The 12,316-nt window shown below is 47.3% G+C and overlaps 1 protein-coding gene across 2 annotated transcripts in view; it reads right to left on the minus strand.

Moving 5' to 3' along the window:
• The window catches only part of IFNAR2 (interferon alpha and beta receptor subunit 2), a 34,739-nt gene that overhangs the window by 12,846 nt on the left and 9,577 nt on the right, over positions 1–12,316 (minus strand). The window contains exons 2-7 of one of the 2 annotated variants that reach the window (XM_017350828.3): positions 11,825–11,920; positions 10,209–10,250; positions 8,923–9,046; positions 7,283–7,452; positions 5,067–5,224; positions 648–816 (exon numbers count right to left, since the gene is read on the minus strand). In XM_017350828.3, the coding sequence (XP_017206317.3) occupies positions 648–816; positions 5,067–5,224; positions 7,283–7,452; positions 8,923–9,046; positions 10,209–10,250; positions 11,825–11,879 (718 nt within the window). In that variant the 5' untranslated portion in view covers positions 11,880–11,920. Of the gene's footprint in view, positions 1–647; positions 817–5,066; positions 5,225–7,282; positions 7,453–8,922; positions 9,305–10,208; positions 10,251–11,824; positions 11,921–12,316 lie in introns of both variants that reach the window. The other variant, XM_051833616.2, reaches the window with a different exon arrangement.

The following is a 12,316-nucleotide window of genomic DNA, read 5'->3' on the forward strand; positions in this document are numbered from 1 at the left end:
AGGAGCTTCTCGAGGGAGCTTTTTCCTTTCAGTGAAAGTTCGAGATCTTGTTAGTCACTGAGCAGACATCAGTGGGGAAGGGCCCTGGCTGGATCACCCCCTGTGCATTGCTCAGCATGGAGGAAGGTTCCGGATGACAACGTTTACTGTCCTGATGTCTCGGCAAGAGAAGGCTTCCCCCTTTCATCAGTGCCATCTCGTCCATGCTGGCAAACCTGCTTTTCCCCTGAGTCAGGCCGTGTCTATGAACCACCCTCAGCCTCGCTGCGTCCGCTGTTACACCCCGTGCTGCCTCTGCATTATGCTGCTTCAAGAAACTCAGCACCGTCCAGCTTTTGACGTCGACGATGGCCACGCTAAGGGCACGCGCACCGAATCTAATCCTGACTTCCTGAAACAAAAATATTTGCATTTCAGAAAGACTGCCGACTTTATACAGGTACATGGCTGACCATCCCTCCGGTACCACAACATGAAAGTGACTCTTGCAGAAAGCAGGGCCTGGCCACCACGAAACCCCTCTGTGATGTGCCTTTATTGGTCTTCCTGTTAATAGCTCCTTGAACTTCAGACTTGCTTCTTCAATAGGTTTTCTCTCAGAATGAAAGCATCCATTTTCACAACTATTAAAAAAAAAATGAACATACCTGATTCCTGGCGAGACTGAAGGAAGGTGCATTTTAAGGGAGACTTTATGGGAGTTCCCATAAATTTAGGCTCAAAATAAACAGATACACAGTAGTTGCTGTTTGGAATTAACTTGTCAATGACATAGCTGAAATTTCCACCGATGTTTCCTGTTATTTTGGGTTTATGCTATAAAAATAAGCAAAAAATCGGTAAGACTTTGAGTGAGAATTTCATTGAGGCAGGCCCTACAAGTATCTTTGGTGATTTGCTTTCAAGGAGAGCTAAGATACTTGGAGTTAGCCTGGACAGAGTTAAGAAATATTACAGGCTTGGCAAGAGAAATGGATTTATCGGTCACTTGCAGCAAGCAACTTATCACAAGGCTACATGGACACGTACTTATATATTCGCATGCACACATACATATACACACACAAGGGCATCTTACAAAGTTCCTAGAAAAACAGAGTGAAAAGATATTTATTTTGGTGCAAAATTTTTTGAAACCCATGCATTTATTTCAAAAGGTAGAATTGCAGAGAGAGGGATGGAGAAACAGAGATAGGTCTTCCATCCACTGGTTCACTCCCCAGATGGCCACAATGGCCAGGGCTGAGCCCAGAATTCCATTGAGTTCTCCCACGGGGGTGGCAGAGGCCAGAGAACTTGGGCCATCTCCCACTGCTGTCCCAGGTGCATTAGCTGGGAGTTGGATAAGAAGCAGAGGTCAAGACTCAAATTAGGAGTCCGATACAGGGTGCAAATGTTGCAGGCAGCAGCTCAACCAGCTGTGCCACAATGCTGGCCCCTCCAAGAACTTTTCAAAGACCCCTTGTATGCAAGAATTCAAAAATTTTTTGGCATCAGAATAAACTTATCCTTAAAAAAAAAAAAAAGATGTATTTATTTTTTTGAAAGGCAGAGTTACAGAGAGAGGCAGAGGCAGAGAAACAGAGAGGTCTTTCATCTGCTGGTTCACTCCCTCAGATGGCTGCAACGGCCGGAGCTGGACTGATCCAAAGCCAGGAGCCAGGAGCTTCTTCTGGGTCTCCTACATGGGTACAGGGGTCCAAGGACTTGGGCCATCTTCCTCTACTTTCCCAGGACACAGCAGAGAGCTGGATCGGAGGTGGAGCAGCCGAGACTCAAACCAGAGCCCATCTGGGATGCTGGCACTATAGGCGGCGGCTTTACCTGCTATGCCACAGCGCTGGCCCCTAAATCCCATTTTTCATGAACTTTGTGGAATGCGCCACTGTGGGCATTCGGGGAGTGAACCAGCAGATGGGAGTGTGAGTGTGCATGCTCTGTCTCACAAATGAATAAATGAAACTTAAAAAAAAAAAAGGTTGTGGAATTAAAAGATAAGCTTATTTTTGGTGACAAAAAAAAACATCAAAAATCCCTGCATAGTTTTTTCATAATATGAATTTTCTAAAGCTCTGTTGTCTTAATTTCACTGATTTTCTAACAGTTTGCAAAGCAGGCATCTCTCTGTTCAACAGATGAGGAACCTGCAACTCAGCGTAGCCACAATGTTTCTACAAAGTCACACCGGAGTCTGCAGCTGAACTCAGGCTGAGGGCTGACTTCCTGTCTTGTCCGGAAAGCACCGTGCCTTTGCTTTTCCTTCTAATCTGTTCCATTTCAGAATTTCTAAGATGCTATGAAGGCCCTGTCATGAATAACAACTTTTGTATCACGTTTTATGGCTTTCAAAATACCTTCTCGTTAGCAGTTTTATAAATTTAGGATTTCTAGCAGTTCACACACAGTCTTCTGTGATAGTGTGGTTCTGTGTGTAAGGAGGAGAAATTATGAAACAGACAAACTGACATATAAGCCCAAGAACTAGACGGAGATGGTGATACCCAGTGTCACGGTAGGAGGACTCCCGTCTCTCATACAAGAGCATAACGTGAGCGAGGGGAGACGCCCGGACAGCACGCTGGGTGCTGCGGCAGGGCTCGCGTGCTTCCTGTTTCACCAAGCACCCGGAAGCTCACCCCAGCGCCCTCCCTGCATGCTTTTGTGCTGCGTCCTCTGCTTCCTGCTCCTTGACTGGGGGTGCAGGCTCCCTGCTCCCGGCAAAGGGCAACTTCTTCAGCTGCTCCACCTTCTACGCTCACCTACCCTAGGACACTGCTCCAAGGACACTCTCTGGAACACTCCACACGCATGCAAACGTGCTGTAATTTCTCCCATCTTAAAAAGTCTCTCCTCTGCCCCTACTTTCCCCTCTAGCCACCACTGCCTATTGTTTCATAGAAAAATTCTGATAGATGAGCCCTCTTCAAGCCTTCAGTTAGGGTTCCCCCCTTCTTTCTTGAATCCACTTCAACCAGGCCTTTGCCTCTTCAACTCCACCAAAACTATTCTAATTTAGGGCCTGATTACTACTGTGCTGCCAGAGCCAACAATCGCCTCACAGTCCTAACTTGTCTCATTTGTAGCATCTGATTCGACAGTTCACACTTTTCTTCTGGAACTTTCTTCTCTCAGTGACCAGGACATCACTCTCATCTCGTCCTCTTCTCACCATGCCAGTCGCTCCTTCTCAGTCCATTTTGCTGGTTCGTCCTTACTTGGTAGACCTCCACATTTGGAATGTTCTGGGGCTCCACCCTCGGACGTCTCTTCTCTCTGTGCCTCCACTCTGGTCTCAAGACATCTAACACACACCGCAGAGCCACTGGCTCTCCGGACATCTCCCTCGCTGGGAGGTCTGCAAACTCCAGGCTCAGAACATCCAACTCCTGCCAACCTCTCCTCCAAGGTGCCTTCTGGACGCCTCAAACTGAACATCTCCAAAACTGAGCTCCTCATGATCAACCCCCACCTGCTCTGTCCATAACCAAAGTGTGGGAGTCTCTCCTTTTCTGCCATACTGAGGCAGGAGGCAGCTAAGGGTTAACCGGAAAAGCTGAGAAAAGCACATTCCAGAACTCTCTGGTGGTCTGTTTGTCCCTGCCTCCCTTACCCTAGACCTTGAGGAAAAACACAGATAAGGGCTACTCGAATTTGAGAAAGAATTCCAAGCTTGAAAGAAACTTCCACTTAGAAGCGGCATGCAGAGGTAATGCCCACATGGCCTACACACCAGGTGACTTCAAGACCTCACTAAGGGACCCGCGACTTGAGAGCAGCTCCTGTGACACCACAGCTCCAGTTGGCTCAGGGTCTCCAGCCTCAGCTTCAACCTGAGCTTTGATTCTTGGCCTGCTTCTGCTCTCTTAAGAAGAACATGTTCTTTTCCTATAGTAAACCTTTGCTGTTACTGGCTGTGTGAATGTCACTGAAGTCACTGTATGAGGCTTCAACAAAGTGGTCGATACCTTCCTACTCTCCACTCCCACAACGAGAGCACAATTCAATACACGTGAAAATACTGCTCACTCCACTTGCAGGGTGTATGCAGAATCTGATCACTTCTCACTCCCCACCCCCCCCACCGAGCAGTCCAGGCAACTGCCACCTGTGACATGGATTACATCCGTAACTCTTTTCCTCTTGCTTTAAAGATGAATTTTCTTTTGTGAATAAGATCCTTATCAATGATAGTTTTTCACATAGAGTATTGTTAATATCCCAACAAGCACAGGATGAATCTCCTGGCTTTGGCTTGGCCTAGCCCTGACCTTTGTGGCTATTTGGAGAGCGAATCAGCAAGTGGAAGATCTATCTTGTCTCTCCCTCTCTATGTCTTTCAAATAAATAAATAAATAGCAAGAAAAAAATAATAACCTAAAATATGGAATTAGTCACCCATGGGTTAAAAATTAATGAGCTAAGGTAGAAATATGATACTTCATGACATTTGATATGATCCCTGAGCCACATCAACTACTTTCTCCCCACTATTTTGCTCCCTTTTCCTAGAGTGTTAACTATAATCCATGTAGGTATTAAAGAAAAAGTGATATTAACCATATAATTTGTTACTGCCTATTAAGTGATTACCATCTAATAGGGTCTTCACTGATCTCCCCACTTCCACCTTTGCCCGCCGTGGGACTTCCTGTTCAGCCCTGGTTTTCCAGTGGCTTCCATCACATTCAGAAGACTTGGGCTGACAAAGCCCATACCAGGCCTGGTCCCCTGACCTCTGGCCTCACCTCCTCCAACCCTCCCCCGGGTCACACCACCCCAGCCAACCTTCTCTGCTGTTTTTCAGACGCACAGGGCCCACTGCAGGCTCGGGTCTTTGAACTACTTGTGCCCTCCGCGTGCTCCCTGACGTTGTATGTGTGGCTTTTTACTTTAAAGACTGCACTGTCGGGCTAAACTGACACATTGCTACAGAGACTTCTTTCCTGAAGTCAGGCCTCACAGAGGTCCAGAGTTTTTAGTGTGAACTGTTCAACTTTGTTTAAAGGAGTCGAGTGTGTCTGTGGCTAATACAGAGCTGACTTGCTCTAACACCAGAGATCACTTACCGTCTTAACAATCCCTCCCGACTCCTCACTGATAACCAGTGACAAGGAATGTTGTAATTCTTTTTTAAATATCTTGGGGATGATGGGTGGAAATTTCACTGTCACATTAATGAGGTCTGTAAAGCCAGCAATCTCAAATTCTGGTGGTTCAAAATACACTGTCAGAAAGCAAAGTGAGAAACAAATCCATCAGCCAACGATCGCATAACAACGCCTCCCACTGTCAGGATACAGCCTTACTGCTTTTAAAGAAGCATTATTTTAAATCTGCCTGTGACTCCAAGGGTAGCATGTGCCATTTTAATTTTAGTGGTGAGAAACAGAACAGTAGAAGCGAGGTGGCTTGGTTAGCGGTGCCACAGCAAACCAGGAAAGGTTCTGACAGGACGTGGTAATTCGGCTGCACCAGGGTTTAACGGAGTCGCTTGATGTGAACACTCAGATCGTCTCTAACTTTTCTGAATAGAATCCATGTACCTCAAATCTTTAAACTAAAAAACTTACTTAAAAAATCAACACATCATCGAGTATTCTTGGGGCTAAATTTTTCCACTTGTCCTTAACAATTTCTTCAGGATAGATTACTAGAGCGCAATTCTGGATGTGATCAAGTCCACACTAAGGTTTCAACACACACTGCTCAGTTCCTTCAGAGGAGTTGGCCTGAGTAAGCTCACTCTCCCTCCCTCTACACCTGGCTCTTCATGCCTTTTTTTTTTTTTTTTTTTTTTTTACTTTTTTTGACAGGCAGAGTGGACAGAGAGAGAGAGAGAGAGAGAGAGAAAGATCTTCCTTTTTGCTGTTGGTTCACCCTCCAATGGCCGCCGCGGCCGGCGCACCACGCTGATCCGAAGGCAGGAGCCAGGTGCTTCTCCTGGTCTCCCATGGGGTGCAGGGCCCAAGCACCTGGGCCATCCTCCACTGCACTCCCTGGCCACAGCAGAGAGCTGGCCTGGAAGAGGGGCAACCAAGATAGAATCCGGTGCCCCGACCGGGACTAGAACCCGGTGTGCCGGCACCGCAAGGCGGAGGATTATCCTAGTGAGCCGCGGTGCCGGCTTCTTCACGCATTTTTACAGTTTCCAGCGAATCATGGGAAATATCTCATTACTTTAATGAAACAAATATCATGTTCTATAAATTATGCTCTTTGTGTATACACATGTAAGTCTATTTACACACAGATACACAAAATTCCAGCAATCTCATAAGTATCTAAATCATTGGCCACAGTGGGATTCAGCTGTCACTTTGCTGAGGACGTATGGGCCTGTGCACACCCACATAGCCTATGACAAGGAGCTGAAGCAGAACTGTTCTTTTGGAAACAGGATGCAAATTGGGACAAGGGAAAGGTAAGGGAGCTGGAACTGTTACCACAGTGTCTCAGGGAGCTGAATCCGGGCCCAGGGGAAGAAAGATGGGGCACCTCCAGGAGCCCGCCACTGTGGTACGGTGTTAGCCATTGCTTGGGATGCTGGCGTCTCGTCCCTGTTGGAGTGCTGGCTGAGTTCTGGCTCTCAGCTTCTGATCCAGCTCCCTGCTAATGCACCTGCAAAGGCAGATGATGGCCCAAGTACTTGTGCCCCCGCCACCCACGTGATAGACCAGGATGGAGCTCCTGGCTCCTGTCTTTAGCCTGGCCCAGCCCTAGCTGTATCAGCCATTTGGGAAGTGAACTAGCAGACGGAAGATCTCTCTGTCTCTTCTCTCTCTGTTGTTTTGCCTTTCAAATAAATAAATAAATAAATGAATCTTTAAAACAAAACAAAAAGAAGAGGTAGCTCCACTCCTGGGCCCCAGTCTTCTCGTCTGAGCTTTAGATGTAGGTGGATGCACAGCCAGTGTTCATGCTCACTTGTGTAAGAGCTATGGGGTTACCCCTCAGCGAGGGGGAGGGGAAGAGGCTGGGGGGAAGGGGGGGTGGGGTGGGTGGAGCTCCCTACATCCTGTCAGGCCCTGAAAGGAACAGAAAAATCGCAACTACTGCCCACATGGTGAACTTATTCAGGCACTGGGCAGTAATCTGCACGGTACAGATTATGGTTCCACTTTTCACAACAGAAAACTGAAGCTCAGAGCCGCGAGGACTAAGGCAGTTCCAAAGCTAGGGAGAGGCACAGCCAGGGGCGAGCCCCACGCTCGGAGTCTGAAACCTTCCTATCTCTGATGCTCTTGATCACGGTGACCAAGTCGAAAAGCAGAGGCCAGCTCACTGTCTGCCGACGTGAAGATGTCCGAGCAGTTATCCAACGCGGAGCCGCCCCTGAATCCTTCCAGCAGGAACAGGTAGTTCTCGTGGATGTCCTCCAGCACGTCCATGACGTCACAAGACGGTCTCGTGATGTTTGTACAGCCTTCAACTATCTTCATAGTGTCTAGTTTACTTCAGAACGCAAAGAAACGGAAAAAGGAGGACACTGGCGTTCAGGTCCTAAGAACCCGTTTTCGGTGCACCTCACCTCCTCACTCCTTTAGAGCTGTGCCCCAGCGTCACTGTGTCACCTCACCTTCCCCACCACCTCATCTGAACGCAGCCCCTTCCACCCTCCCCGCCCTGCAGGCTCCACCCCTCTTAGCTTCCTTTGTTTCACTCTAGTGTTGCCCTCCACCTGCCACAGGGGGTCTTCATTTGTTTAATGAGGTCTCTGCCGCTCTGGAAGGCAGGGACTTTGGTCTATGTTTGGACGCCCTGGCATGTACTAAGTGCCAGTAAATATTTGCCGGATGAATGAAGCAATGGTCAAACCTTGGGCTCTTATGGATGAGGTCCCAGTTCTACGGGTCCCCACAGGACAATCGCGAATACCTTCTCTGAAACCCTGTTCCTCTCTGGGGAAGACCACACAGTCCAGGCCCAAGTCAGCCCTGTGCCATTTTCATTGATCAAGCTTCAGAAAAGTAGGTGAGGGGCCGGTGCTGTGGCAAAGCAGGTAAAGCCACCGCCTGCAGTGCCGGCATCCCATATGGGTGCTGGTTCGAGTCCTGGCTGCTCCACTTCCCACCCAGCTCTCTGCTGTGGCCTGAAAAGCAGTGGAGGATGGCCCAATTCCGTGGGCCCCTGCCCCTGCATGGGAGACCTGTAAGCCGTTCCTGGCTCCTGACTTTGGGTCAGTGCAGCTCCGGCCGTCGCGGCCAACTGGGGAGTGAAGCAGCGGATAGAAGACCTCTCTCTCTGCCTCTCCTTCTCTCTCTGTATAACACTGACGTTCAAATAAATTAAATAAATCTTAAAAAAAAAAAAAAAAAGAAAGTAGGTGAGTGAGATGAGCAACTGCACAGTGCAGAAGGCAAGTTCAAGACAGCCGCCAGCCAGATAAACAACCAACGGAGGGGCTCTCCGAGGGGCTGCTGGGTCAAAGCAACGGCTTAGGAGTGTGGCGGCTCCACCCATCACATCATTAATCTTTGCAACAGCCCCTAAGCAGAGGCCCAGGTCTATCAAGTGGTGACCTGCTCAGTGACTAAACCAGACTTTGCACCCAGATTTGCCCTAGGCTAAGCTAGGTAGCCTCAAAGTGAACATACACCATTGACATGGTCAACAGATCCTTGACTTTTAGAAAACATTCAGACTGATTAAATTAGATAAGTCATCGCAGGAACCATACACAGAAATGATTCTTTTTATGAAGCTCTGACCTGTAGAAACTGACTCTGATTATAAATACAAGCTTTGTCAAAAAATAGCTTTGGACTATTAAAGTACTCCATTTAACTAGAAACAGATGGTGTCTTCTCTTTGGCCTTTTAATATTGTGAATAAAAATCTGAGAGCAAGAGCAAAAGAAAGTAAGTTCCCGTAGTAGAAAGATATATATTTAGCCAAAAAAAAAAAAAAAAAAAGCCAACCAACCTCATAATTGTGTGCTGTACTTTGTAGTAAGTTGGTACAATGGGATGGTTTTTTAATTTCCATGACAAAATTGGCCGCAGACTTCGTAACGTCATGTTAAAAACACAAGGTTGATCTGTGAAATCTAAAGGCAGGAGAGGGTGGTGGTGGAGAAAAGCATTGAAATGTGGAGCCCAGGTTGTCTTCCAGCCACTGTTGAACCTAGGCCTTGGGATTTAGGGCCCACACCTCCAACAGTGAAGCCCTCCGGCCAGCTCTGGGGTCTTGAAACACAAGAAGTCGACTGGATGTAGGAAGTGAGTTAATATAGCTTATTAATGAGCAACACACGTTCAAGGCAGCAAGGTCAGGAAACAGGAACTCAGCACTGAGTGACCAGGATCTGCACAGAAGGGTTTTTCTGATTATCAGTGATTTTATGTGAATCATTGACCAGAATAGTCCAGTCATCCTGGGCCACATGGTGTGTGCACCCCCCCCCATCCCTGTCCCGTCCTCCCGCACAGCCCTGGCTCCTCCATCAGGTCCTCCGTAAGCAGCTCTGCCCACTGCAGGCTGCTCTTGTCCTGGAGTCTCTGCTGCACTTACTCCCTGTCAGAGAGGAGGGGAGCATATCTGCACTCAGCCTGGCCCCTGTAGGCAGATAAGGCCCGCAACAATGCTCAAGTAAGTGCCCATTTTACAGATGGGAAGACTGAATTTGTTATACAGTGTTATGCAGCTGGGCAGTGGCAATGGCAGATGAGAGTCTAAAGCTATTATTTGTCAAGTCTTGCCTTATATAGTTAATTTTTTAAAGATCATCTGAGTTTCCTGTAATTAGGGTTCAGACTTTTGTGGTTTTTAACTCTACATCGCCTGGTGTTTTAGCACAAGGTCAGACATTATTGAACGCTTAGTGAAGATTCGTGACAAATTCATATAAGTAGATAAGAAGTTTAGTTTACAGAAATGATTTTCCTCTATCTGGAACCGACAAATGAAGGATGCAAATGAAATGGAAAGTACTTCTGGGTCAATTTTTTGTTTGGTGTAACTGGGGTCCCTCATTCATCCGTTAGTAAGAATATTGAGTTTGAATATTCTTTCAAGGAGTTTTCAAATGATTTCTAGTGCTAATCTCTAGTAATAGTATTGAGAGACAAATGTGAAAACTAGAGTCCTAACTTTTGCCCCTTCCCCAGATTCCAATAAAATCGACAACAGATTTGGGATTAGAAACCGAATGGTCACCTCAACAGTTTGATCCTTACTCAAAATTTAGTCAAACCCCAAAAATCTCTTACCAAGCCAAGCATGTGAAATCCCAAACACCAGGCTGATGCACACTAGGAAGAAGAAAAACATGTTAGGGAAGCAACCAAGTTTCTCTGGGCTCAACTTACAGATATCCCCCTAAGCTTGAGGGTCTTCTACACACACGTATTCAGACTGCATTCAAACTTTCCTGTGCTTGCTAAAAAATAAAATGCTGGGGCGTGGGTGTTTGACCTAGTGTTTGAGATGTTGCCTGGGATGCCCGCATCCCACACTGGAGTTCCTGGGTTTGAGTCCAGCTCTGGCTTCTGACGCCAGCTTGCCACGCATGTACCCTGAGAGACAGAGGTGATGGCTCCAGTACTGTGTCCCCACACCACACAGGACACCGAGACTGAGTTCTTGGTTCTTGGTTTCAGGATAGCCCAGCACAGACTGTTGTGGGCATTTGTGGGATAAATCAGCAGATGGGAGCTGTCTGACCCACAACATATGGTCCAAGGACTGCATCCAGACTTTACCCAAAATAAGGTCCATGTGGGATCTGACACTAACAACAGGGGCTGTGCTGGTCGAGGGTATAGCCTGAGAAGCAGTTATCTATCTGGAAAATTTCACCAAATATGAATAAGTATGTTGCTAATTAGCCAGTTTTAAAGGTAAAGACATTCACTAAAGGTGGAAGAGGCAGAAAAGGCGTTTGTGATGGAAACTGGTGAGTCTCAACTTGGGGGGCCCTTGTTGTCTGGATGTCACAGGGACTCCAGGGGGATTGGGATTACCAGCATTTTAGTGGGGGAGAGCAAGGATGCTATCTATCCATTATCAAGTGCATACACCGTGCTGTACCCAGAGAACTGCCCCTCTACGGATCCCCTACTGCTAGACTGCGGAAAAGATGACATAGCGACATGGAAGTAGGATCAGTAGGAGGATACTGAAAAGGCACTGATCAATAGGACTGGAAGGAAAAAAATTGGGAACAGGCAAAAATACAGAAACCAAAGTTCAGAGATGACTCTTCAGTCTGATGGACGTGGTAGGTGATAAGGAACTTGGTCTTTTCCCAAACAAAAGAATGGAGGCCGGCGCTGTGGCATAGTGGGTAAAGCTGCTGCCTGCGGTGCCAGCATCCTGTACGAGTGCCTGTTCGAGTCCTGACTGCTCTACTTGTAATCCAGCTCTCTGCTATGACCTGGGAAAGTCGTAGAAGATGGCCCAAGTCCTTGAGTCCCTGCACCCGCGTGGGAGACCTGGAGGAAGCTCCCGACTCCTGGCTTCAGATCAATCCAGTTCTGGCCGTTGGGGCCATTTGGGGAGTGAACCAGCGGATGGAAGACTCTTCTCTCTTTCTTTGCCTCTGCCTTTTAAATAAATAAATAAATCTTAAAAAAAAAAAAAAAGGCAAGAATAGGATTACATACAAGGTATTCCTCATCTTATACTGAGTTTCACGTCCTTCTTGTTTGTTTTCCTAAGAGTAACAATAGGGCAGAAAACTATGGACTCCAAACTATTCCTGCAGGCTCCTGTCTAGTTTACATTTGACTTCTGACTCCAGGCAAGCTGCTCTTGGGTTTGCAGGGCTCTTGGTGATAAGGACATCACAGGTTCTTTCCTGTAGGAGTCCGGTTAAAACACTTACCCAATAGATGCAAATGAAGGGATCTGACAGCCGAGGCATTTGGGCTCCAAAACATCTTTCTTTGTTGTTTTTTTAAGTCCTTTGTTTAGTTCATACCTGAAAGGAATTCAGTATTAAGCAAGCAAAATTCTGGTGTGTAAATTGTGAAGATAAGAATGGAGACAAAGTCACAGCAAGAGGCCACCAAGATAGACAAATCCTTGGCTCCAGCCTTCCTCTACCCTCCCGGGGTAGCCTTCTTCAGCTTCTCAAACCAACCTCTCCCCTAGCCAGGGGGAGGTTAAAAAAAAAAAAAAAGATTTATTGGGGCCGGTGCTGTGGCATAGTGAGTTAAGCCTCTGCCTGCGGCGCCAGCATCCCATACCGCCAGCATCCCATACCGGCGCCGGTTCCTGTCCTGGCTGCTCCACTTGCATTCCAGTCCCTGCTACTGGCCTGGGAAAGCAGTGCAAGATGACCCAAATGCTTGGGTCCCTGCACCCAAGTGAGAGA

The sequence above is a fragment of the Oryctolagus cuniculus genome, chromosome 4 (genome assembly GCF_964237555.1).
Source record: "Oryctolagus cuniculus chromosome 4, mOryCun1.1, whole genome shotgun sequence".
NCBI classification, from domain to species: domain Eukaryota; kingdom Metazoa; phylum Chordata; class Mammalia; order Lagomorpha; family Leporidae; genus Oryctolagus; species Oryctolagus cuniculus.